Here is a 27,670-nt window from a genome sequence, read left to right as displayed (position 1 = left end):
CTATTATAGTCTCCTGATGTGCTAAGCCAGAAAACTGCAGCCCTGCACAAAGCTGAGAGCTGAAGAGTACAGGCATTTTGGTTCATCCGTATCTCTCTCTGTCTCTCTAAACATGTTCTTTTGGTCATGCCACCAGCTTTTTTTTCTGCCTGGACCGTGATTATCATACACAGCTGTTTCCAAAGTTACGCAGCATGTAATTTAAAATTAGTTGGTATTGTTTAATTCCAATGCAACTACTGAGGGCTGCCAGGCTGTGCTGCCCCCAGGGATGATGTGAGGATGAGCCGGCAGCGGGAGGTGGAGATGTGCAAGTTGAAGAGGGCAAGGGGCACTTGGAGGTGAGGAGGGGATGGGAGCTGGCTGAGCATGTGGCATCATGCTTATCAGGGTGGAAACTTAACATCTCGCAAACTTTTAAACCTTTAATCTGCAACGTGAATTTATATAAGCCTGCATGTGGAGGTGAGTCTGGCACTGTCTACGCTGTGAAGGGTTGCTCACAGGTGTGTAAAGGTCCTTGGCTGGATTTGAAGTTGAGTGTTGCCTATAATCCAGTTGCACAATCTCCTGCCCTTGGCAAGCTGCAGCACCTGCCCTAACAAATCCATAAATACTTGGCTGCTGAGCTCTGTCCTCGAGTGACTGCAGTGTAGATGTGCGCTCTGTAAAAACCCATTTAAAAGAGGCATACTCTAAACAGATGAATGAGTTGGCTTGGATACCTTTGTAAAAAAAAAATCCTAATCTACCAGCACACTTTACTACAACTGTGACATAATTTAGAACAAGTCTGCCCTTCTCCTGAAATTTCTGCCACATGATTACAGCGTTGCCAGCTCTTGTGATTTGCAGACTTAAGAGGAGACCTTGAAGGAGGAGGTCATTTGGTCCATTTCTGTACCTCAAGGCAAGAGTGATTGTGCCCAGGCATTATCCCTGAAGGATGTGATAAGGAGAGTTGTTTTTCTGCCCTTCATGGTTTCAAAGAGACTGACCATTAGGGCCAATTGTGGCTGCCAGCAAGAATTCACTGACAGTACCTGAACATTGGTTGTGGGTGCCTTTGGTGGACCACACATTCTTACCAGCAACTCGTTTTTCTTTGCACTACCATTAGACCTGAGACGAGGGACAGCAAGTCCTGGATGACTGAGAATGAGCTGCTTTGTAAATCCAGTTATGCAAGTATTATGACCGTTTCTCCCTGACTAGCATGTATACCAGTCTGGATTAATCCATTATAGTTTGTAAATTCACACGTTGCGGGAACTCTGTAGCCATGGTTTCCGGAAAGATTAGGAGTGTAAGCCAGAGATCATTAAAAAGTACCTCGAATAGCCTGTAGGTATCTTCAGCACTTGAGCTTTCATTGGTGTCTTCTTATGGCCACGTGTGTAACTCCCACTGGTGCTAGTGGGAATTGCTTGCACACGCTAAGTGAGGAATAGACAAGGAAATCAGTTCCGTGTCCTTGAGAGACACTGTATCTAGATCTATGACAAGCAAGAGTCACAACTGGCACCATTTACTGTGAATCATTTCTCCTGAATGACGCTGATGTGTGCACCATGGAAAATACCCCCTTAGGTTTGCGGTAGCAGAAGAGTGTCATTAATCAAAGAAGCTTTGTCAAAGTTAGACTTTTTAGCAGTGTGTAAGTTCATCCTTGTGCATCTATCTTGCAGAAAAATTCTAAATCTAAGCTCTCGTTGATCGATGGTTGCATTAATTATGCACAAAAAGTTCAATTCTGCCAGCCTTGTTCCCTTTGAGTGCTGCTTTACCCTGGGAGGAATTGACTTGCATTATGCAGGTTGGACAAATTCACCTAGAGTCTGAACCTCTGTAAAAATCTCCAGGGAAGGTCAAGTTTCTGTTATTTTCAATAATAAATGAGACTCCCAATGAGTAAAATGATCCGGGAAATCAACTTCAGCTCTCAGAAGAACGATTATGTGGCCTCTAACGGAGAGCTGGGAAGAACCAATGGAGTTGGAGGAGAGATGAATCTCTCCAAGCTGCAGGCCTTGCAATTCTAGCCTGGTAGAGTTGGCTCCAAGGAAATACAAGTGTTAATGACTTTTTATATGTTTTGAAGAACGTCTCAGAGCTGTGGTTTTCAAGTACATTTGCTTACACTCTTGGCATATCTCAATTAATGTTCTTGTAGGTGAAAGAGAGCTACAGTATGAGGAGAGGATGGTATTTGTGTAATAGACAAAATACTTTCTCACAACTCACAGCAATGTTTTCCCCTCACCAGATTTTTTTTTTTTTTTTTTTTTTGCCAAATGGATGTTTGGAAGCGTTAATAATTGTTTTACCCTTCAACTCTGGAAGTAGACTAATTTGGCCTAACAGTTAGAGAGAAAAATAATAACATAATAATTAGTGTGATGCATTCATCTAGGAAGTGTAAAGCATAACATATGGCAGTAGTGGTAGGAAAAATGCTATAGTGAGTGTTTCAAACTTTTAATTTTATGTTGAGGTATGAAATGACCTGAAAGGAGCGAGTGGCAATTCATCAGAAAGATGTATATTTCCTTGTAATACTGTTTTATTGGCTCTTTCTAGTTATTAATCTAAGAATTGCTAAAAATATATGGGATAATGGATGATGGCGATACAGAGCTCTAATTCACTTTACTGCACAGTCACTGTGGGAAAGTGCTTTAGCTACTTTGGCTCTTTTGTATTGCCTCCAGAGAGGATTTTACCCACGTGTTTTGCTCCAGAAGTCATCTGTTGTTTTTCAATGTATGCACATAAACAGCTCTTGCCGCTCTGCCTAAATATTGAGTCAGCGCGTCCCTCTGATGAAACCATCATCAAGAACTGTCATGTTTATCTCAACAGATCAGCATCACGGAGCACGTAATGCTATTAGCCCCAAAACATTGTCTGCTCACCACAGAATTGTGTGACACAAGTGACCTTCGGCCCTTTCGCTTCCTAACTGGCTCCGAGCTTGGGCTGCCAGCTTGGCCTCTCTGCGCCTCTGTAACCCACTGGAAAAATGGGCACAGTTTCATCTTCCCCCCTTGCTGAAGGCATTTTGAAGGTGAATATACTGGCAAGTGGGAGTTGCTCAGATTTTTTGATGGATGTTGGAGGATTGAGTGTTTGGTTTATTGTTATTTTAAACATATAAAATGCCTGGGATTAAATTATGTCACATCTGTTGGGTCCTGGTCACCCTCATCCTGCAGTTTCAGAGGCAGCAGGGATTCCTTTCTGGTTTTCTTTTACTTTTCTGCAATGCTTCCTAAACAGGGCAAGAGAAATGTTTCTGTAAAAAAAAAAAAAATTGTTCCGGTGTCACAAAATGATACGTCACCAATCATGCTCTCAAATGTTTGAGCTTTGCTGCTATATTTCATTTATGACTTCATCTAAGTACACATCTGTACGTCATTGTACTGGGGATTTAGACTCCTAACGGATTAATGGGTGGCTAGTCTGGTAGTCAAGGCTCTGGTTCACCATGTCTCATGGGTTTACTTGAAACCAGTAAGATCTTACTAGCCTTTTTGACTACCGTGTTGCTCTGCCACTGGTTGTCACCTTTGTGAGAACAAATGTGAAGAAAATGTGTGTTGCCCTTCACAACCCAGTGTGTCAGCATGGGCCTGGTGGAGCCTGGGACATTCTCGGTGGTGGGACCACCGGTGCCTGCCAGCCTCGTTGGCTCCACCAGCGTGATGGGCAGCGGCGGCCGTACATATCCTCAAATCAGTAGAGTGTCCTGAGTCAGAACCCCAGCTAAGACCAAAAAAATGTTTGGTTATTTGATCCAGAAAACATTTATTGCCTCTAGGCTGCTATCCTGCAGAAACCTGAGCACGTGTTTAATGTGAAGCATGTAAACTGGTCTTGAAGCAATTGGGATACTTGTGTGCTTTGAACTAAGCAGGTGATTTGCAGCAGATGCCGTTACCAGTTCTGTACCAGCATCTGTCTGGCAAAGTGGTTTCCTCTACATCACTCGTCTGCAGGACTCGACACAGTTGTCAAAGGATAAATGCTTCACGCTTTGCAAATAAGTGCTGGAGTTTAACTTTAAACTTCTTGCTTTTAATGAGGTCTTATCTGCTATATGACATCCTTGTCCTGAAGAAAAACATTCTATCTTTCTGATAATCGCTTGACTGTCCTCTAAGTCAAGTAACATATAGATACTTCTGAGAGGATCTTATCTCTGTGTTTTTCTAAAGCCTAGATCTGATTGTGTGTTTTCAGGCATGCACTGATCTAGTAACATGAGAAACCAGATTTCTGGGAAAAGAGTCTTCTCAATATCCCAGATCACAACGTCTTCCACCAGCTGTGTCTCAGCTGAGGAGGTAATTGTGGTTTTCAGAATTACTTCCATATCCTTGGTGTGATGCCGACACAGGTACAAGCTAAAATCTGGTGGTGTTTTTGTTTGTTGGGAATTGGAGGCAAGACAAGGAACAGCTCATTTTGTTTGGACTACCAGACAATTGAGTGAAGATAATTTTTGTCTGCTGTTTGTTTACGTTGGATTCAAAGCAGTGACGGTGGGGACCTGGAAATGTTCTGGAATTACTCGCGGCAGTGAAAGCGGGAGCTGCTGGCGTTATGGCTCCATGTGGCATCTCGTGTTGTCTGTTGGCCAGTCAATATGAGAAGGGCATCGGTAAACTAGCAAATGAGTTTAAAATGGCATTTAGAATTGGGGCACTTGCAGAAAATGATTTGCAAGAAGCTAATAAAATGACGGAGTGTGTAATGTGATGGAATGATTGTTTTGTGTGAGCTATAAACGCCTACGCAGGGACATTTAACAGAGAGAAGGTGTCACTAGAAGTAATCAGATGAAATGAAGCAAAAATCATTTCAGCAAAACAGTACATCATTGTCCTCGGTTTAAGCTCTGGCGTATTTTGTAGGGGTGGTGCTTGGCTTCAGCAAGGCAGAGTAAAGCACGCTGTGGCTGTATAGCCTATGGAATTCACAGATGATGACAGGATTGGGAGGCAGGATTTTTATTATTTCTGTATAAATGAAAAAGCAATAAAATAAATGGAGAAGCCGATATACATTATCAATAGCATGACAGCTTTGGACGGCAGAGATGCAGGGTTACGCGCTACCTAACCAGCAGGATTACTGTACTAGGGAATGTTTTAATTCAAAGTGAGGAAAATGTATTGTAACTCACATTTTCTTTAGTATTTTATTGCACTTACAAAACTATAAGGATTAATAAACTCTTTCTGTGTTAGAGTTGGTGGTGTGGGATTTACAGCAAGAGAACTGTAAGTAATATTCTAATACTTTTTATTTTGGTGAGATAAGAAAATAATTTAAAATTAATACAATTATTTTCTTTTACATTTTAAGACTTCCGATTATCAATAGAGATGAATCCAAAAAGCAAACACCAATCAATTTCTCAATGTTTGGCATTTTTTCAGCATCCTGTGCAGTTACCTAGTCACGACATTACAGAAAGTGAACCAGGAGAATGTTTTCAACCAGCTAAAGCGTTAGCAATTGTGAAGAACTAAAGCGTGCCTTTCAGAGCTACTGAAAAAAAAAGCAAAACAAACAACCCTACAGAAATTGGTAGCAGTTAAGAACAGGTAAAATTAAGGCACAGGATCTGTAGGGAATCATGCCTAAATGTGCATATCGCTGGGTAGATTTGCTGTCTGTTCCAGTCCTTCCCCTGAGTTTTACAGTGAGTGCATCCATATGGCTGCATGACTGTGTGTTTCTCTAATCTGTGTGCTTCTTGCTATATCCGATACATTTGCATTTATCGGTCAGTACTGAATATGGAACTGGAAAACTCCGGAGTAAAGGTCAAGGAGGGTTTGTCAGGGAACAAGACCCATCTGAACCAAGGGTTGGTGAGTGGGCAGAGCCGAAAATTGAAGAGCCACAGGAGACTCGTGGCTTTCTAAGAGTGTGATGAGGTTATTGCAGTTGGAAGTCCATTAAGTTGACACCATTTTGCAGCCCTGTGATAGGGGACAGCATCTCCAGTATATTGTGTTCAGGTGAAAAGTCTGGTTTAAGTAATGATATTGATGTCCTGTGGATTGGTGTTGTGGTTTGTTGTTTTTTGGTTTTTTTTTTTTTTTTTAAAAGTCTCTCTTTTCAGTAGGCTGGATGTGGTCACTGAAACAAACTTTAGGCAATGCCTCAGAGATAAATGTGTATGTTTTATATGACTCTTTCTTTCTCTGGTGGAATTTTACAGAGGTTAGACTCATCTAGTTTTAGGCACATGCTATTAGGTGAGGTGTTTTGTTAAGACTTTTAACTGCAAATTAAAGGTCTGCTAGAAGAGCAATTAAAGTCAACAAAAAGAGTTTTATAACACACCCAACCAGGGATGACCCGCATTGTGTGGTACTTACTTATCGCGGTGGTACAAACAGCCTTGGAAGACAAACAGTGAGGGAGGGAGGTAATCTTTGTCTAAGCAGCTGAGCTATTGGACATCAAATAATCTCCTATTTACTACTATAGCTTTGAAGTGCAGAATAGCTTTTCATGGATATATGTGCACATATGTATGCAGGTGTTGAAGGCAAACGTTGTTGAATAAAAATTGAATTGAAATACTGCAGGTGTTCAGTCTGTGTTGGATACTCCATTTACTATGAGCTTAATTACAATATCTGTTCATAAGAGACATCTGAAGCCTTGAAGTAGGATAGAAAAATAGGATATCTTCTCTTGGGGAGATTAATTTTTTTTTTGTATCCAAGTTTTAAAGAAAAAGAGTTTTTTCCTTCCAGTAATTGTGGCAGCTTGTGTAGTAGTGTCCTTGTGGGGAACAAATGGGCGATCTTGCTCCTGGGAAGATCTACTGCTAATCTCACTGAGAGACAGATTTCACATATATGGCTAAAAGTAGTTTCTGATGTGTTTTTGGGTTTTGTTTTTTTTTTTTTTTAGTTCTTTCTTTGGTTACAATAGTCATATGTATTGGCCAAACAAATTTTCATTATTTTTTTTTTTATTTTAAAAATCCAAGATAAAACTATCCTTTGAGTTCTTGTTCACTGTATTTCTGCTTCAGGTCTCCACTGCATGTCTTCCACCAAACTGGGAAATGCCTCCAGTACTTCACGGTGGGTGAAAAGGATTGTGAAATGCTCACAAAACCCTTAATTTTTTCCTGGAAAGCCCGTGAACTCAGCTTATCTGACTTGCATGGTTTTGCGTCTCTCTTTGCTCTGTGGCAATTCATCTTGCCAGAGTTCACAGTGTACCCAGTCTCGATTGCTGTCTTGGCCCCTCATCGTTCCCAAAGCCCTCTGCTCCCAGGCATCTGTCTCTAACACTAAACAAAAGGTTTGAGTGTGTTCTATTTTTTCCTATTCCATTATTCTACTCAAATATGACCTACTGAAAATTTATACCAAGCCGCGTGAAGATCCCGTAGTTAATGACAAACGGTTTTTAATACTACACTGTCTTAAGCTCGGCCCCTCAGCCAGACATGACAGGGCGCTGGTGGGTGGTTTATTTCTGAGCAGTTGAGTGCCTCTGCTGACCAGTTCACAGCTTGGTTTTCGTGCTAGCCTTTGACTTACAAAACTCTGAGATTGGGCTACGCCTTCTCTTTGACAGTTTGTAGAAATCCGGTAGCTTTGCAAGTACCTGTGGAAAAAAAGCAGCTATAAAGGAAAATAGGTTGTACCTCCAGCTAAACTACTTCCTATAATGTGGACTTATAAATGAGACAATAAGGTAGTTGTTTAAAAGTGCTGTTTGTGTGGAAGCGACCCAACATCCCAGGTCTCCCGTGACTTTCAAAGAAGATTTTTAAGCACGCACCCGCCCCCATCTTGTGAATGATCTACAAGATTAAAAATAACCAGATAATAAGAGTGCTATTTAATTATCCACTGTATGTATTTAATTTACCATCTTTGGCTGTAGCCCTTTCCAAGATAGACAAAATTTCTACTGAAAGTAACTATGACAATTTTTACGTAGAAGAAAAATTTTCCTTTTGAAATAAAGGTATGTGTCATGGCTGTAGCATTATCTAGACTTCTAAAAATGCATATATGAGAGAAACTGAACATAAATGCAAGTATATAATCACCCTGTTAATTTACTTGCAGCTAATTTCACTTCCCATAAGTCACATACACACTTACACAAATGGCAATTTTCATTCATTTCTGTGCCAATATTTAAACGCAGAACATTACAGTGCAATCTCATTACTACAGCTTTATTGATTTATAAAATTACACTTTATTACACTAATCCGTATATTAGAAAGAATAAAACTGTGCATAGTTACAGCTACGGTCGTCTCACCAAGGAGGTAGATAGTTTGCTTTTTCATCGGTAGTTCACTATTTAAATCAGCGGATGTCGTGCTGTTGGACTCCGTGAACACAGGATTAATGGCAAACTCATTAGTTCATGACGTTTAATCTTCTTGGTGGGTGTCCCACCTCGTGGGAAATGAGAGGGATTCGGCTGCAGGTGTCTGGTGAGGTAACAGCACTTACTCAAAGAAAGGGGCCCAGAAGGCGAGCTGCTGCCATTGCAAACCCAAGAACATTTATGTTTTGTTTTATGCCAAATAGTATTTTTTCCTTAGAAGAAAGCAAATGAATGCTCTGAAGGGCACATGAAGAGGTTGTAGCTGCATTAGTAACTGCCACACTGCAGTAGTGCCATCGGTGGTACGTTCCCAGGTCAGGGAGGTGCCTCTGTATTCGAATATTTGGCATGGATCCTTAAACAGGTCGTCTTAAAGATAGCTTTCTTGGGGAGTGTGGCAGGTTTTGTACCCTTACTTCTACTCATTGGGTAATTATCAGTTTCTCTTAAATTGATACTGCATTTGAGAGCAAACTCCCTCATGGCTTTCTGTAGCCACGGAGTGGTGCTTCACGACACGTACAAACGAGCTGGCAAAGCCCCAGCACAGCAGCAAGTTATATTTTCTCCCTTTGAATCTGTTAGGCCCTGATCTTCATCTGTAGGGTTTCCTAAATCTCATTGATTTCTCTAGAATTAGGCTCCTGAAGTCCTTTGAGAGCCAAGGTCTGGCTGATCTTGTTCTATAAAATGTAAAGAAATCGTCTGTCTCTGCCTCAAAATGCTATAAGGATAAATGTGTTGAAGATTATCAGTGTTCTTATTTGATGGCAGTGAAGGCCACAGGAATACCAAAAATAGATTGAAAAGGGACAAAAATAACTTGCTGCTGGAGGGTATACAAACGCCGAGCTGTTGCTGTGCGACTTGGCTGACTCGTTTCTCCAGGGGGGCTCCAGGCAGGCAGTGCTTTTTTGAGAGAAAGGGCCAGAGAGATGTGACTGGACGTGGTGCCTCAGAAAGAGGGAGAGGGGCTTTTACGTGCTCTGGGGATCAACCTGCCGTTGGCCGTGTGCATGGCTGGCACAGTCCTTTGAGCTGAAGGGGATCCTCACGAGCTGTTGCTGTGGCCACTTAGTGTGGCTGGAAAGGCTGGTGGGAGAAGGAGATACTGAGCCCTTTGTGCAAATCCCTTCCGTCGCCCCCTATAGAAGAAAAATTACTTCAGACCACAGCAACGAAATGCCTTTCTCTCTGAAATGTGTCTGTAGAAAGACAGGTTTGTCTTCGTCAGCTATTTTCTGGGTTTAATCAGTCATTTCTGCTGACCACGGAGACAGAAATTTTGCTTTTAGTACTGCAGGTATCTGTGTGGACAGGAAGAGTCAATCAGCATCTGTTCCTGCGCATGCATCATTAACAGAGCTGTGAATTAATTTCTAGCGACAGACCACATTCTCCTTTGGACTGAATTTCTACTCCGCCACAGAGAAATTTTGAATGCTCATCACGTTCTTGTGGTTTATAGGTATCAAATCACTGGCTAGAGAAGGGACAGACAACATTTCAAATCCCAGAATGAGCTTCCTGAGTTTCGAGTTTTAGGAGAAAATAGTCTTTATAAGTCGAGCATGTTTGGTTTGCAACAGACCAGGCCTCTCTGAAGCTTCTGTATTTTCATATAGTTACAGCTATAAATTGCCCCTTACCATAGGTGAGTGGGGCCACACATGTGTATGATGGATAGCATTACAATGTCCAAGTAAAATTCTTTCTACTGCTGTTGAAAAAAAAAAACAGTCAGCAGTCTTAGTCTGGATAACCCCAGAAGTCAATGAGATGAAGTAGTTCTGTGTACAGTGTTTTCTTACAGATAGGTTACTCTTTATTTTGGTTTATGTGGATAAGGCTGTTCCTCATGCTGCGCTGCAGATAAGTTCTGCCTTGAGCTTGGCTGGTGATCAGGTTGCCTCTTTTCCCTCCTCTGCTTGCCATTAACAGATCTGTGGAGTTTGTCCTGCCTTCCAGTTATCTGGCACCATAGGTGACAGATGCAGGAGAGCCAAAGCAGGCTCTCCAAATTATCCTGTGTCACGAGGGAAGAAGGTGACTTCTAAACACAGCAGAGGGATGAGGAGCTGTTTTCCTTATTTGTTTCTTCCTTGGCAGCTGAGGTTTTTTTCAGTGTTGGTGATGAGAGCAGTCTCCTCCTTTTCAAAAATACCGGTCTTTAAGAGCAATGGCAAGTTTGGTGGCTGACCGAATTACCATGGCCAGCCAGTGAAACTGGATGAGGAGTTTGCAGAAATCGCTGCTTTGCAAACGGGAGGTGTAGGTGTTCTGCACTTGAGAAGTCAACTTCTAAATGACTTGCTAGGGGCTGTTTTGGTACATGGTAACAGAATTACTGCTCAAGAACTGTTTTTGTTTTAACAAGAAAGTAATTGAAGTGACTACAGCCCCTTTGAAGTCTTATTTTTAGGTTACAATAAACAAGATTCTGATTAATTTAGCAGCAGGGCATCAGTGACTATTAAAAGCTTAACGTGAGGCCCTGGTAGATTGATAAGGAGCTAAACAGGCCCTGAATCACATATGAACAATCTGGCCATACTATAATTGAGGCTCATGTTGGGTAATTGTCAGCGTGGTTGACAGACAACACCACAGCAGCAGCTATTTGTCTTTTAAATGGACACTTAAATTATTCAGAATAATAGTTGATAGTCAGGATCAGTACCTCTGAGCCACAGTCCAGTTATTCTAGGCATGGATGACAAGCTTTAATTGACTTAGCTTAAGTACAGCAATGGACTCTGTGTGGGCAAACTCACTTGTGTCTATAAGCAATTTCTCAGGTGGGGTCTCCAGCCCATGGTGAGATCCATCTTCTGTGGCCCAGGCGTTAGTGGTGCATGAGTAAACTAGGATGCAGCTACTTTGAGTGTGACAGCCAAACCAACAGTGGGGCAAACGTTTCACCTAGCATCTAGGCCTCCCGTGTTATATGTAGTTTTACCTCCCCAAACCAGGAGAGAAGGTAAAACCTACAGTGCTAACCAGTTGCCTTATTTTTATTTACATGTTTTCTGAAGTCTGCTGTGGTTGCAGAAGATTTGAGCAATTCCCCTGTGCGCTTGATGTTTCTAACTAGTTTTATGTGTTGTGGGACATTCTAACCAAATAAGAGTGAAAATTTATGAAGCATTAAATGTACAGAAGGAGCTGGTAACCACACAATTTGTCTTACAGTTTCTTCTTGTTGTAGCATTAGCAATTCTGAGCTAGTTACACAGTGGGACATACCTCATATTAATTAGCTAAATTGCTACCTAATGGCAGTAAGATTTGATGCCACTTAATATTTCAGTGCAAATGTGTCAGCCAGGTTAACATATGAAAATCTGATTGGCTTGCCTTTTCCAGTGGAGTATCTTAACTTCTGTTTGGGCCATCTACACCACTTATTGTGCTCAATTAATTCTGCCATTAGCAGAGATCTGGCCTGCTATTAGCTCTGATAAAACATACAGTCATTTCCGCAGCCCTCTCCTTTGGTGATGACCATCCTGTGGTAAGGATGCTGAAATGCACTTTGAAAGTGGGGAGGGGGCACACATACTATGCTTTGCACATAATTAAGTCACGTTAATGATGAGAGGCTTAATTACAATTTAGTGTTTATCGGCAGAAAGCTCCAATGGTGCAGCCAGCAATGGTGTTGAGCGGCGCACACGTATGTTGCATGGTGGACAAGCGGTTGTTCCAGGCCATGGAAGGGTTTGGGGTGGAAGGTCCCGATTATTTTTAGCATCCTGTACCTGAGAAAAGTCATTGAGTTCACTTACGCGCCCCTTGGTTTTCTTCTCTTTCCCCCTTTCTTCCCACCCGCCCTCTCCCCCCACCCTCCCTGTGAAGCAGCCCTTCTGGCTTTGTTGTAAGTGTGGTTTGTAATCATTGTACACATCCCAGATGGTTCATGAAAACTCTTTGAAATGCCATCTGCCAGGCGTGTGTCCAGCCGGCAGCCTGTCATTCTGCTACAAGAAAAACGAAGGCGGGTTTTCCCTTCCCCCTGCCTTGCTGAATTGCATTCAGTAACACTTGCTCAGATGTGAAGCGGGATAACAGCCCGAGCATCTGCAAGCAATCTTTGCTCTAGACAGCAACATGGAAAGTTGTTGGGTTTTTCGCCTTCGCCCAGATAAGATATGCTAACCAGTGTAGTTTTTATTTTCCCTCTGTTTGTTGCTGAGGACTGACGCGAGGTGACAAATGTTATCTCTGTGATGTAATGTTTTTCTTTTCCGCGGCGACTTGGCGTTTCTCATACATTCAGCGTGTGTTGCAGGCAAGCATGCTGATAGCGAGCACATCTGCGATTTTTTTTGACTTGAACATATTCAGGAAATTAAGAACACTGAGATGAAACAAATAGATCCATTAAAATGGCTCAGAGGAATTATGGCAGAGATATAATTGTCGTGTCAAATAGGCAGCCAGCACTAGTAAACTGCTGACTGCAATTTCACCGCTATAAAAGTTCAGGAGGAAAAAAAAAAATTAATAAATACTCTGTGTGGGAAGATACAGATAAAGAAAATAAGAGGGCTTTAAAAGATGAAGTAAAATGAATTCTGAAGTTTCCTGATCTTTGTATTTCATAAATATGTGTTGTTATTTATTGGGAAAAAAGTACATCCTGAGCTTTGTCACGTGTGCCACATGATTTGGCGTGACATTTGACTGATGCATTGGTTGAGGAACATTACGGAGTCAAACTCTGACTTCCATTGTGCTGCAGGCATGGGACTGCTACAGCGCATCCTTGGACATGCTTACTGCTGGAGCTTTCCGTTCTTCCTCCTCACGCAGGGAGGAGGTGCTGCATCGGAGCTGTGCCCCTTCGTCCTGGATGTGGGCTGCATGCCTGCTCCTTGCGTGCCAGGGAGGAACCTGTGTGGGCATTGCCTGCTCAGCCTCGCTGCCTTTGAAGGGAAGGGAAACACAGGCACTCGGGTGGAGAGGGGCGTGTGGTGCGATTCCAGTATTTCCCAGGTCTAGATCTGTGAAAGACACCTCTCCTCTGTTACAAACTACTTGGTAAAAGTCGTTGCAGTCTTACTGTAAGAATTCAAGAATACACAGAATGCAAAATTGAATCCTTTCAAATAGGAAAGAGTAATTCTGCTAGTAGGGTGAAGATAACCATCACGATTTCCATCCCTTCTTTTGTTTTTCCTACCCCTGCCTTCACCCATTCACACAGCTCCAAGAGAAGGAATGATAAGAAAAGCACAGGAATTTATGGACTGTCTGAAGGCTGATGGTAAATAATGAAAAAAAAAAAGAGAGTGTTTCTATTTTGAAACAAGAAATGGCGGATGTTAGAGAAAGTGGATGTCTATCAAGGAAATTAGTTTAGTGATGGTCTTTCAAGGATGTCACTCTGTCAAGACTGACCTCTTGAACAGTCTCTCAGATGAATAGGGCATAAGCAGACTTTCCGCTTCCCTGGTACTTGAGGAAAATATTTGCCAGATGCAGGCATGGTAAATTGATGCTCTTGCAGCTTCTGAGAGATGGAATTAGTTTCCAGAAACTCAGATTCTTTATACCTTCTTCAGTCCTTTTATAGAGGGTTTAAGAAATTGTATGCACTGAGAAGGCACTGCCCAGGGGCCGGAAAAATCCCACAGAAGTGAGAAATCATGCTTCATTAAATGTTAGGTATGGTTTTCACATCTCTAAAGTTATTCCCAAGCCAGCAGATTGGTTGTGGCCACAGCACTCGGACACCTCCAACCTGTTCTTCTCAGGCTCAGTTTCCTGTACTGTCTGTAAATCTGTAATTTATGATTAATTTGAGATGTACAGAATCCAGCCATCTCCTAGGCTCTAGAGTCATGGAAAATAAAGGCTATTGAACAGAAATTGATCCTAATCAATTAAGCTGTGCTCAGTGACCTAAAACGCAGTGACCCAAGCCATCTTAGCAAAAAATCATGAAATGACTCCTCTTACACCATGCTTCAACGGGCTGTAAGCTGGTCAGGAAAGGAGTTTCAGAGCTGGCAGATTAGCAGTGATCAGAGTCCCGTTCTCCATCAGTACTACTTAAATTGTTGAGAAAGATTCAGTGTGAATTATTGCTCAAAAGAAACAGTATTTCTTGAACTGGAATGAGCTTATAGGTGAACTTCTGTAAGAAGAGTTTGCAGGTTGTCTCTTCAGTGAACATGTGTGAACAGTGCATCAGAACTGTCTCACGGTACTTTTTAGTGCCGAATAAAAAATAATAGCGTAAATAGAGATAAAATATTAAGAAGAAATAGGATAGAAAATATATTTTTGATGTGAAAGACCACTTAGTGAGATGAAGTAATAGAAAAATAATGGAAGCTGGAAAGAAACTGCCTTATCTGAGAATACAGATTGCAATTTTAGTGAAGTATGAGAGACTGTGCTAATGGCAGGAAGGTAATTGCTGGCATATTCCCAGCTACCAAACTCTCCCAGCTGTGTTTCTGCATATGATAGGAGATATTTCTTTGCCAGAGAGTCTTTCTGGGAATATCAAAAACATTGTCGTTGATTGGAACAACTGGTACCGCCAGCTCAACCTGTAATCTGTGTCTTGTCTTGTTTTCACGTGGTGTCCTAACTTCTAACTGAACTCTTCACACTACTGTCTGTAGGTCACCAAACTGTGTTTTACAGATACCGTTGGATCTTTGTGATCATTTTTAATTGTCCCTCTTAACTCTTGATAAGAAATCAACTGTATTAACATGCCAATTTTTCCTTTCAGGCACAACCCGCCCTCCAAGAGAAGGAGAAGTGCCTGGTGTGGACTATAACTTTCTGACTGTGGAGGAGTTTCTGGAGTTGGAGCGAAGTGGGACCCTTCTGGAAGTAGGAACTTATGAAGGTATGGAGCCATGGGCACCGAAAAAGCACTTCAAATAACCGTGGTAGGACGCCGAACTTGCAACACCTTCGCTGGAGTTAACCAGCTTGAGCTAGAACCTCACTGTCCATCCTAGTGTTCTACTTCCCTTTTCTCTGTGTACCCTGAGAGAGGGAATTCCAACATTGCTGTGCTTTTGTCTTTTTCCTTCAAGTTAACTACCTCAAAAGGTTAACATTAGTAGGCCAAGAAAATCTAATACAAAATCTGGGAACGAAATACTGAGGGAAGACAGCACGGCAGTGAATGAAAATGCATTTTTTTCTGTGTCCACTATAGCCCATCTCCTTGTTAACTTTTTCTTCCCTCCTGCTGTCTCTCTTTCCCTTCATCTTCCCTAAGTAAACATCCTTCATCACCCAGTTGTGTCTCACTATGATGCACTGCTTTGGGCCTTTTTGTTTTTCTTCTTTATTCTTGAATAATTACGTCTAACTTGGGTCATTGTGTTGATCCTTTTTACAGCACATCTTTACAAACAGCAGCACTGAGACAGCCAAGGGGCACTGAAATGTCACTAGGGTGAGAGCAGGAGAAAGATAACTTTGACTCCCAGAGAAATGCAAGGCAAATTGGCCGTATTTAGGTACACAATAGGATTTGTGAAACTAAACTTGCAATCTATATATGTTTTAAATTGAAAACTCCTTTGGTTTGCTGGTTTTTTTATTTCTTTTTTTCTTTTCCCCCTGGAGAACATTCAAACATACCTCTTGAGAAGACAATGAAAAGAAATACGTTGCAGATTTGGAAGTCCTTCCAGTGTACTTCAGCTCATTCATGTCATTTCCATTTTCAAGAATTTAAATGGGTCTTGTCCTAAGCTGCAGAAGCCTTATTCTTGCAGCCATTAATAAGAAACATGAAATACATTTAAAAATGTGAACTACACACAAATAGCTGGATAGTCTTTGAAAAGCAGTCATCAAATATGAACAAAGATTGTGACATGTGGTTTTGGTTTTCAAGCTCTTAAAAAAAAAAAATTCCTGAAGCACTGTTTTTTTTTAGTCTGCTTTAAAAACTCCGTTGTAAGGTCACCTTTAAACCTTGCTTTTTTTCGCAACTACAGACAATTGCGGTGTCAAACCTGGTTTGCATGAAGATGCTAGATGTATAATTTGGTTTCACTCTTCCACCTCTCTGAGCTGATTAGCTCCATCAGCACCAATGCAAACGTTACAGCAGTAGCATTTCTCCAAGATGAGCTTGTTCCTCTCCATGTTTCTAATTATAACACTAAATTAGTTTTCTTTGTCATGGTGCTCGAAATAGATCAACTGAACTGCCTCACCATTGCTTCCTGATCGTATTTGTTCTGGTGACCTTTCCACTTGGAAAGACGAACTGGGCAACTGTCTGTAAGCTGGCTCCTGGGACATGCTGGGAATTAGTTTTCAGGAAATGCTGTACCTATCTGAGACGGTTGTAACGTGGTAGTTTCATTGCTTATGTGATTATATGCAGTAGCAGCTAAACTGTTTAGATTCTGTGGGTTGCTCTTTTGAATTGCTGAAGATGAGGTTGATTTCTCATAAGTCTGATGGGTATTTCACTTCTGTGGGCGAGAGAAGTGTCTGAACTTTAAAGGAATAGTTTGTCAGAAGTGCTGAGAAGCCTCTTTCCCCATTGACATCAGTGACGCTGGTGCATAGTGGTTCTGGAGAGCTGGCCTATGGAAGGAAAAATCCATAAGAATAAAGCAAATAATGATGAAGCATGACAAGACACATGCATCAAGACACATTACTGTTTGATTGTAATGTGAAATAAGTTTGTTTTTCACTTACAGCTTCAAGAAATTATTTTACTCCCTTCCAATATTTCTTTAATGGCTTTGTTGTAATTGTTTTTGAAATCTTATTTTACAACTGTATTGATCAAGACAGTGTCAATCTAGATCAGGTCTTGGAAGATGGTGTGATTCAGACTCAATGCTGCAATCACCAGCAATTCTGTCTGTTGAAAAAGCCCAATCTGCCAAACACCCAGATCACCAAGTAAGACTTCTAATGTCCAAGTATTTGTTACTGCCCAACTTTGTAGTCTTAGATTACCTTAATTATCATTTGTTTTATGCTGCATTTTACTGCCGTATTTTATTATTTTTTTAATGTTCCACCGTGATGAATATGGTTATATTTTTGATCCTGCCAGTGATGGTTTATTCTAAGCCAGAGGGATGGAATCCAACAAAAGGAAATCATTTTCTCTTTCTCTCTGGAGAAAAGAAAAATAATACCTTTAATGCATGGCTTTTATTATTAATAATGCTACCTATTGTACTGAGTAGGAGTCAAACAACTGCAAAGATAGGGTTGCTTTTGTTTGCAAAGTAACTAGGTGATTTAGAGATGAAGGAAGGAGAATGCTATGAAATGGAATGTGGTGATGATGAATAGGGAAGTTTTCATGTGCTTGGCAGTCCCAAGCTCACATGGCTCAAGCAGGATAGTGGTTTGGGGTCAGAGTGGTCCCAAGGTACCTTCTACCCCTTAATTTCTATGTGATGGTGGGAGATGGACATATGCTCTGTACTTCTGACCTGGATAATCATAGAATCATAGAATCATAGAATGGTTAGGGTTGGAAGGGACCTTCAAAGGTCATCTAGTCCAACCCCCCTGCAAGGAGCAGGGACATCCCCAATTAGAGCAGGTTGCTCAGAGCCTCATCCAGCCTGGCCTTGAACGTTTCCAGGGATGGGGCCTCCACCACCTTTCTGGGCAACCTGTTCCAGTGTTCTATAACTCGCATCGTAAAAAATTTTTTTCCTAATTTCCAATCTAAATCTACCCCCCTCTATTTTAAAACCATTACTCCTTGTCCTATCGCAACAGGCCCTACTAAACAGCCTTTCCCCATCTTTCCCGTAGGCTCCCTTGAGGTACTGGAAGACCGCTATCAGGTCTCCCCAGAGCCTCCTCTTCTCCAGGCTGAACAGCCCCAACTCTCTCAGCCTGTCCTCATAAGAGAGGTGCTCCAGCCCTTTTATCATCTTTGTGGCCCTCCTCTGGACCTTCTCCAACTGGTCCATGTCCTTCTTGTGTTGGGGGCTCCAGAACTGGACAGAGTACTCCAGGTGGGGTCTCACCAGGGCAGAGTAGAGGGGGAGAATCACCTCCCTCGACCTGCTGGCCATGCTCCTCTTGATGCAGGTAAAAGTTTTGTCATTACTGGATGACATTTATTTGCCTCTTGAAGGCGTAAAGCCACCCATATACTGGTGCTGTCAATGAAAAAAAGCTTGCGGGAGAAGACGTAACACAAGCATTTGTTTAGTAAGAGTTACTGAAGAGAACTTCTGGGGAGAAAGATTAGAAAACAGGGAGCTGTCAGAAGAGGGGTAATACACAGGGCTTTGATGCTGATACGTGTACTATTGATATGGAAAGAATAAAGAACAAGCAGATGAGAACAGTAGGAGACCATGAAAGAGTAGAGAACTTATCAGGTTTTGAAAGAACAATCTGGGTTTTGAAAGAACAATCTGGATTTTGAAAGTGCTCTAATTGCAAAGAGAGAAACTGAAAGCTGAGTAGGACAAAAAAAAAGGTGTTGCCTAATGTCATTATTATTTCTTCTGGTACACTGCAAATAGGTTCCTCTGGGCAGTTTTTGATCCACATCCTGGTGGATGCAGAGTGGGCATGGCAGCTGCTTTTCTGGTCTCCACAGTGTGTTCTGCACCTATGCTCCAAATGTCCTGAGGTTTTCAGTTCCAGTTTTGATTTTTAACCATAAAGCATAGAAATTTCTTTTTCCCCCTAATGAAAGCTACCTGTTGACCACGTGAATCCAGGAGCTGAAGCTGAAATCCTGGAAGACTCATGCAAAGCTGAGATGCTACACCAGTATCGGTGCTTTTTCCATCACGTGTATGCCGGTAAAGTTGCACACAACACACTCAAGCCAGTTAGTAATTCCCATTAACAATACTCATTAGGAAGGAAAATTCTTTTTAGACTGCCTCCGAGGCCTTGTGGTGGGTAGGAAACCACGATAATTGTAATCTCAGGCATTTATTGACTGATCCTTGAGGGCACAAAATACTGATGGATGCATGGAAGTAGGTGTGTAGGTTACTAATTATTTAGCAATTATTTCTGCATTTGAATTGCGGGCTCTCACAGGGACCCCAAGGGAGGACTGTTTTGAGCAGAACCACAACTTCTAGATTTTATTCCTCATTTCTTCCTCAGCTGCTGAGTGGCCCTGGGCGAATCAAGTAACTGCTCTATACTTCAGGTGACTGGCCTGGAGAATATTAAAACAATACTTACTTCTCTCTTCATTAATATTTCAGCAGATATCCTGTGCCTGCAGTTATCTTCTATTACAAATAGGAGGGAAAGAGTGGCAGCGATGGTATTTCGGAGGGCTATGCTGAGCGCAGCCATGGAGATGGAAGCTGCGCGGAGGCACATGGGGACATTAGCATGGTGACTGAATTTTGAATGGGGATGGCTGTGTCACCGGGGTCTGGCAAGGCTGTATTAATGAATGCCTGCCCAGCACTTAGTGATCCTCAAAAGAAAAAGTGCTGCACTTTATAACATGTGAAGGGTTATTACATTATAGCGTATTATTGTCAAGGTATCATCTTTCATTCTCAGGACAAGTGTTATGTGATTGCCAAGAGAAGTAATAAGTAATCTGCATTAGTCTCATGACTAAGATGTAATGGGGTGACTTGCTAACATTTTTAAAGTGTATAAAACCGGCTACTGTAGACAGGGTCTCTGATTGTGGTACTTAATGAGTGTAATAAATTACCTTAATAGTGCAGTTAGAATTTCAGCTGAAGTAGAGAGGTGTATTCGGCAACATGCTTCAAATCAAGATGCCTTTAGCCTAATTCATCTGATGTGCTAGCTCTCCTTGGGTTTCTCTGCAGCAGCTCCACTCCCGCAGCTGCTTTAGCAGGACAACTGGATTTTCTTTGCTGCTTTTCTGGTGCCTTCGCAGCCTGTGGGTCCTCCCAACTTGGTACAACTTTGGAATGAGAGCTGTGTCTGTGGCGTGCAACACATGACAGGAAGGTTGGGCGAGTAAGGGTGGCAGATGCTGGGGATGCCCATGCAGTGGAACAACATGTTCCGCTTAATAAGATAAGATCTGCTTATTAATGTCTCCAAACTACAGATCGGCTCAATAAATCATAACAGCTCCTTTAGCACCGTTACGATGTATCACGTCCAATATCCACTTATTAGCATCTGTGCACTGCAGAACGATTCCGCTTCTACCTTTGGCTTTTGTATTTTGCTTTTTTTTTAAAATTACTATTTTTTTTTAAACCACTAGTAAAAAAAAGGCAAGTTCTTGTGGATGTGCACAACTATCAGTGTTAAGCATGAGTGCTGCTGTGCGGAGGTGTCGTTAGATAACAATTCTTTGTTCTGCAAACAGCTAAAGCTGTAGCTGAGTAACTCCCTTTCTCTAAGCAAGTATTCAAATATCTGATGGGGTTTTAGAGTGATTTTGAGTTTCCTATGGAATTCATGATTGGCTTCTCTCCCTGCGCTTTAGATAAGAAGTTTTCCAGTGTCAGCTCTGTCTGATTTTTTTCATTAGTAGTCTTACTTTTCATTGTTTCTTGATGCCTCTTAAAACACAAACCTTGAGGGAAGAGAGTGTTCCCAAACACCTCTGGGAACAAAAGGATGTGGTGAGTTGGTTGCTCTTTTCCTGAGTTAGATTTCAAGTTATTTTAAGGCATTATTTACTCTTTTACCACAGTCTGATGTGTTGAAGGCTGTTCATAGCAGTCCATTGATAGATGGCAGCCAGGCACATTTTGGCATTGTTTCTTGGTACTGGATGTGCTCAGGACTGTCTCTAGAATTGCCTTCTCCTCTCTGATGTTATTCACCTCCCTTTGCAGCTGGACAACCCCAGCTCCACAAGCTGCGGCATTTCCCCACCACCGCAGAGCTCGCCTTGCGCTGTGATAGACACGCCACTGCCTTCCGGAGAGGCAAGGCGTTAATGGGACACATCCTCATGGTGGGAGTGTATATATAGATATATAAATATTTAAGTATTTGCAAGAAGAAGAGTTGCGTATTGCAATGGCTTAACACCGCGTTTTCTTGATTCTTACAGCCGTGTCCTAGCCTTGTGTTCCAGCTGCCTCTCCTGTGTTCTCTGAACACACCATGCACAAGCACATGCTTATTTACATTCCCTATGAATTTTTTTAGTCAATTTGTATGTGGATGTAACAGTTGCTGTTATAGCTGGGCTCAGGAACCATCCGGAGATGTGCTTGGACATAGCTGTACGTGAGTGTTAGCAGTAGGATGTGGCAATACCTAGAGATATCTAAACACAGGAAAAATCAGAACAAATGAGACTAATTTGATCTGTAGGTGACTTTCTGCTTTGCTGTCATTGCCTATAAGGACACTAATTGGAGTATGTGTTAAATTTCAGACATAAATGGAAATGTACGTATTGTAACGTTTTGACTAATTTAACAAGAAACCTAGACTGATCTTGCTGTTAAGCTCACCATTAATAACTGCAAAAATTGACAGAGAATCTACTATTTCCAGCAAATTGGATTTGTATATATTGCAGGTTGATTTCTCTGAGGTCTCTTTTGTTGCCTATGTTTTGCTTCCCATCCAGATGCTGTATCTGCGGCTGCCTCCCGGTTGCCTGGATACTCTGAATTTCCTTAAGGCAATTGCTAATCAATGTGCAGTTGCAGCTAGGTGAATCCCACAGACAGCAGCCAGATCTGTCATCTAAATGTAGAAATCTGTAGCAGAATGTGATCTGGGAAGAGAACAGACAAAACACTGTAGCAGGAGCTCTGCTCCCAGGAATCAATTCATCCTGTGCTAATCAGACACAAGCACTCTTGCTGGATGAGATGAGCAGAGGCTCTTCTGCTAAAATTAAGGGTCAATTGTTTTGGTTCTTCTACAGCACAGAGAAGAAGGGCTACATCTCCAAAATGAAAACAATTACATTAATAATTACATTTAAAGTCTTCATGCCAAAGCCTTGCTTAATTTTGCTGCTTATCTCCAAGTCCCTTTCCCAAAATACATATTTGCATCAATACAGCAAGCTATGAACTGCTTTTTAAAAATATGAGCTGTTAATGGAGTCCTTGTTAACACAGAGTGGTGGCTTTGAAGATCGGGTGCACTTCTGGTGGACGCAGGGTCCTCTGTGCTACACAGAGGCTTTTGAGTTTCTTGGGTTTTTTTTATAATTGCAAAATTATGCCTCACAGTAGGCGTCAGTAAATCCAGAACCGCGAGAGCACTGCTCAGTACTTCCCTGAGAGACAAATGCACTCACAGTCCCAGGCCTAAATCTCCTCACGCTAGAAAAGCAAGACAAATTCTCCTGCTCAGGAAAAGATAACAGCTGCAGCAAAGGCAACACCTGCAAATTAAAGTAACTGAAATACGCGGTTTGGGACCGCATTCTTCGGTTGGTGTTGCACCATGAGGGTTCGTGCTCAAGTGCGTGTTTGACCTTGCACACAGCTCCTCTGCCGCCCTGTTCCCACCCCAGCAGCCTCTGTGGTCCCATCTTCCCTCTCCGCAAGGTGAAACGCCTGCTTTCATGTCCATTCCACTTTAGAACCTTTCAGATTGCGTCTGTGTTCTTGTGCATTTCTACCCGTTCCAGAAACAGTGTCTTGGGTGGTGGAATCCTTTCAACTGTAATTGAATGGTGATTGACAAAAGTTTCTATGGATTAGATTCGTAGTTATTTTACTTAAGGGTGGCAGCTAATTGGTGTATTTTTGTGACTTATATTTCAAATTCCAGGTCACATAAAAAACCTAAGCTTGTCTGTGAATTTACTGTCCATCAGAGGAATACTTAATAAGAATATTTTGTTATTTTGAACTATAAGAAAAAATTTCCATTACCACTGGGTTTTAAAATGTAAAAAGAAAGTTCTGTTGGCTGACAGTGTTGTTTTAATTCATGGGCTGCAGGACAGAGTAGAAGCTGCTGTGGATTGCTTTCATTGATTATGATCACTGCTTGAATTGGCAGAGGAAGAAGTGTTATGATGATGAGAACTTGTCTTATTGTTGTGATTAGCTGTTACCAAAGTCTTATTACTGCGCGTGATGCTGAAATGTGTAAGCTGCTGACACTTAGTGATAAGGAGATGAAAAGAAATCAACGCATTCCAAATAGCTATTCTGGGGGTTTTTTTGTTCTTATTGTTATTTTTGTGCACTCTCCTGAGTAGTGCTTTAGAGTGCATGATTAAGTCGTGGGTTTTGCTGTAAAAGCTACTATCAAACTTCGGTTGTGGTTAAATAAGCTTTAAGCACCAAGGGACTGAATAAAATAAGGGTTAGTGGAAGGTGATGACAAGGAATTCAGTTAACGGTATGAGCATCTGCTGAGTGAATGCATTGTTATTAGCTATTAATTTGGTTGCTGTAGGCAGGATCCAAATGTGATTGAGAAGAGGGTAAAGCTTAGGAGCCCACTTCCCATAGGAATCAGACATGGGAAAGTTCCGTTTCTGTCATGCAGACTGCTTCAGAACTGGCATTTCCCCAGAAAAGTAGAGGTTTTCCCACTGTCTTGATCCAGAAATCTCCTTTGTCTGAGAGGTAGGCTGCTCTTTTCCAGCTTTGAGATGTGACATGAGGAACGCAGCCCTCAGAAGTTTTGCAGAGCTTCACCTCAGCCCTTGGGGGAGCTCAGCACCCCGGGGAGCCCTGCCGTAACTACTGTGCTGACTTTAGAAAATGTTTTGGGATCCTCTGGGATGACAGATGCTTGTGTATGCACATGTAACATACTGTTAATAATTAGAGCTGATTGGATATTCAGTACAAATTACACTGGCTATGAAGTTAGCCCCTTCTTTAGGCTTACAAGTGGCTCACAAAACACTGTTAAAGCATATTTTGAAATGTATGTTTTTTCATAAACATTGACAGATTTAATTTGAACAAATAATGTCAAGTCTGAATTTTTTAAAACTCTTGCTGGGCTGTTCGCTGTCAGTTGTTAATAGTGCACGTTTGGATTTCTGAGTCATAGGGTAAATATTTTCTCATTCTAATTTCTAGAACTAAACATGAGTTTTGATGATAATTTTAAGTGCCTGTCCCTCCTAATGGTGTGTCTGCACCCACACCCAGGCCCACGTGCCACGTCTTCAAAAAAGAACTGCTTAGAGAAGAGAAATAGGTCTGACTGTATCCAGCAAACATGAGGAAAGGAGAGTATATCCATTTTCTGTCATTCTTCATGTCACCTGGAAGCCTGATTGGAGCTTTCTTTTGCAGTTTTTCATCGTGAGATGAGTAGTTTCCCAAACTTGTATGTCCTTGTGTGAATCTGAAGGAAGAGCCGTGATTTTTTGGGTTATTGACTCAGACTGAATCTGCCTCCTGTGGAGGAAAAAGAAAAGTTCACCTGCAATGGCTGCATTTCCTGTATTCTGCAAAACAAAACCCACTCATAGAATGGTTTGGGTTGGAAGCGAACCTTAAAGGCCATCCAGTCCAACCCCCCTGCAATGAGCAACCAGATCAGGTTGCTCAGAGCCTCGTCCAACCTGGCCTGGAATGTTTCCAGGGATGGGGCATCCACCACCTCTCTGGGTAACCTGTTCCAGGGTTCCACCACTCTCAATGTAAAAATAATTTTCCTAATATCTAATCTAAATCTACCCCCCTCTATTTTAAAACCATTACCCCTTGTCCTATCACAATAGGCCCTGGTAAAAAGTTTCTCCCCATCTTTCCTGTAGGCCCCCTTTGGGCACTGGAAGACCGCTATCAGGTCTCCCCAGAGCCTCCTCTTCTCCAGGCTGAACAGCCCCAGTTCTCTCAGCCTGTGCTCCCAGGAGAGGTGCTCCAGCCCTCTGAGTAACATGCTGAGCCATGCTCAGTTTCAAATTCATATTTGCTCTTTGTATGTGTTCATATATTCTTGCAGGGATCCTCTAAGACAGCACACTGTTTTGGTAGATGATAATTATTCACTACTATTCATCAACAACCACGGTTGGCTTGAAAAATGACTAATGCCTTTGATATAAGCAAACCTGAAATACTTTAGAGAAGCCTGTTTTTCTGCTGAGAAACAGCTCTCTGTGGACTTTTAGGCACTCCAGCCTTGCTTGTTGCTAGAGGAACTGAAAAGGAACAAAACTCAAAGATGTAATCATATATTTCTCTGTAATTGGAGGAGAGATGGTAACATCTGTGCTATGTTCTTGTCCAGGAGAAATAAAAATCCACAGTAGCAACATCTATATATCCCCTTCATTTACTTTGTTGCATCCATCACAAAACGATGTAACTGCGTACAACAAACCTGAAATAAATTTTGCACAAAACTGTGATGTTCAGTGCCATAAATAAAAGCTGTTCTCACGTATATGGCACACACGTGGATCTCTCTGCTTAGCAGTTGACATCCTTAGAAAACACACATTTTGTCTGGAAAAACAAACAAACAAAAAAACCCCAAAGTAGCAGTATTCTTTGGGAGAAATGCCGAAGTGGATAGGATGGCAGCAGGGCAGATTATTCTTTTTCTGCCCCACCTACCTTTGCATTTTCCCTTTGCACTCTCTCCCCCTTTTCCCCTCTCTTTATATAAAATAGTCCTGCAGTATATAGAGCATAAGAATCATTTCTCTAGCAGAGACTGCATCCTGCTTGAGGAGCCTGCATCCCCATTAGAGGCTCTTTCCAGAAGAAGTAATTTCCTTCTCCCTATAAATTATGCATCAATGTGCATTTAAGATTCTGAAGTGATGAACAGAAGATGAAAGCGTTGCAGAGTGTTGCTGCTCCTATGGAGCTGAATCCACGACGTTGTATACAGGCTGGAACACACCTTGTTAAGACTAACCTGCACGTGTTGCTGTCCTAGTACTCCGGCTGTAAAAGCGTGGAGAAGAGGAGCTTAGCCGACTCCTCCAGCCTCCGCTCTGTAAGAAAGACTTTCCATCCTCTTGGAAGGCAGTGTATCCAAAGTGGTCTTCCGTGCCAGCCTGAGCAAGAGTGATTCGCAGTCTCCCTCGCGCCTGATGTGTCCAGAGACCTTCCAGAGTCGCAGGTTGAGATCTGCGAACGTTAGGACACGCACGATCCACGTGGCCTCACCCTAAAGCTAACAACACAACACGCACAGCTTCGGGGTTGTGAGGGACTTAGGTGATCGAATGGGAAAGGCAATTCAGTCAGCTGCACAGGAGTTGAGATAAACAACTGGTACTTGGGAACTGAAATAAGGATATGTCATTTCAAACCTCAAGTGTGCGATGGCTGAGCCGTAGGAAACGCGTTGGGCGAGCTGGAGCTACTGCATACAGGTCAGTGCAGAGCTGCTTGGCTAACTTTAAACTCAGTGTCGTGTCTCAGGGTATGAATGCTGGTGTTGGCTTTGCAACAAAACTACACATGCATGCGTATAAAAGTAAATGAAAAAAGTCTGGTTTAGCACAGATGAGGTTTTAAAGTGCCTTTGCACAATCTGCCTTTGGCGTGTGGTTTCCATCTAGTGCAACAGAGGTAATAAAGGGCATGTACACTTTCTGGGGAATGGATATTAAATATTTAATGTAATTATGTACTGAAAAAATTGAAAAATAAGGCTTTCAGATTATAAATATCCTATGGAGATAGATGAAGAATGTAATCAAATGTACTTGTATATTTTAGAGAAGAGTTTTTTGCTGCTGCCGCGGTTGAAGCTGTATGTGTGCACCCCTACAAAGCTGTATGGGAGAGCATCCTTTGTATTTTGTCATGACAGAGAGTATAGGGAGAATTTTTGTTTTCACCCTTGGAATATAAAGGTGGCATGTAGAAATTAATAATAATTCTTGAACAGGAAAAGTTGGGGAGTTTTGTGAAAAACTTCTATATCACAGATCATTGACAAAAAGTAGATGTGCCTTGCAACAGGCCTGAATTCCTGTAATGCCCAGTGCTGCAAGAACTGGTTCCAGGGCAGAGGTTTCTGGGGAGCTTTTCAGAGCAAGTCAAGCACTACAGTGGTATTTGAGGTGATGTGAAACAGGAACAGTGAAATACCTCCAAGGGGTTCTGGCATCAATGAGCCTGCACTTATTCTGTATTTCTTCCATGGTCACTTAAAATGACAATGAAGCATCCCCAGCACTTGGCACTCTTTGCATCACATCTGGTGAGAGCTGGGCATTTGCATAGCTCTGGGTGCGCTTTTGTCCCTTCAAGTTTTGCTTTAAGATCTGATTGTTCACTTGTACCCAAGTTGACCCAACTGCTGAGTTTCCGCTTTGAAGAAAGCGGTGCCACGTGGTACCCTTCCTTTTCTATCCTTTGAGAAAGTTTTCTTTTAGAAAGAGAATAGTTTTTGCTTT

General features: G+C 42.0%; 1 protein-coding gene across 21 annotated transcripts in view; it reads left to right on the top strand.

Annotated features, from left to right (window-relative positions):
- MAGI1 (membrane associated guanylate kinase, WW and PDZ domain containing 1) overlaps positions 1–27,670 on the top strand; it is a 341,064-nt gene that overhangs the window by 235,175 nt on the left and 78,219 nt on the right. For all 21 annotated transcript variants that reach the window (XM_086755360.1, XM_086755380.1, XM_086755364.1 and 18 more), the window contains exon 3: positions 15,146–15,265. In XM_086755360.1, the coding sequence (XP_086611486.1) occupies positions 15,146–15,265 (120 nt within the window). The remainder of the gene's footprint in view (positions 1–15,145; positions 15,266–27,670) is intronic.

Source organism: Chlamydotis macqueenii, chromosome 10 (genome assembly GCF_036417535.1).
Source record: "Chlamydotis macqueenii isolate bChlMac1 chromosome 10, bChlMac1.mat, whole genome shotgun sequence".
NCBI classification, from domain to species: Eukaryota; Metazoa; Chordata; class Aves; order Otidiformes; family Otididae; genus Chlamydotis; species Chlamydotis macqueenii.
The sequence above is the reverse complement of the archived record's forward strand: the minus strand, read 5'-3'. Positions and strand labels throughout refer to the sequence as shown.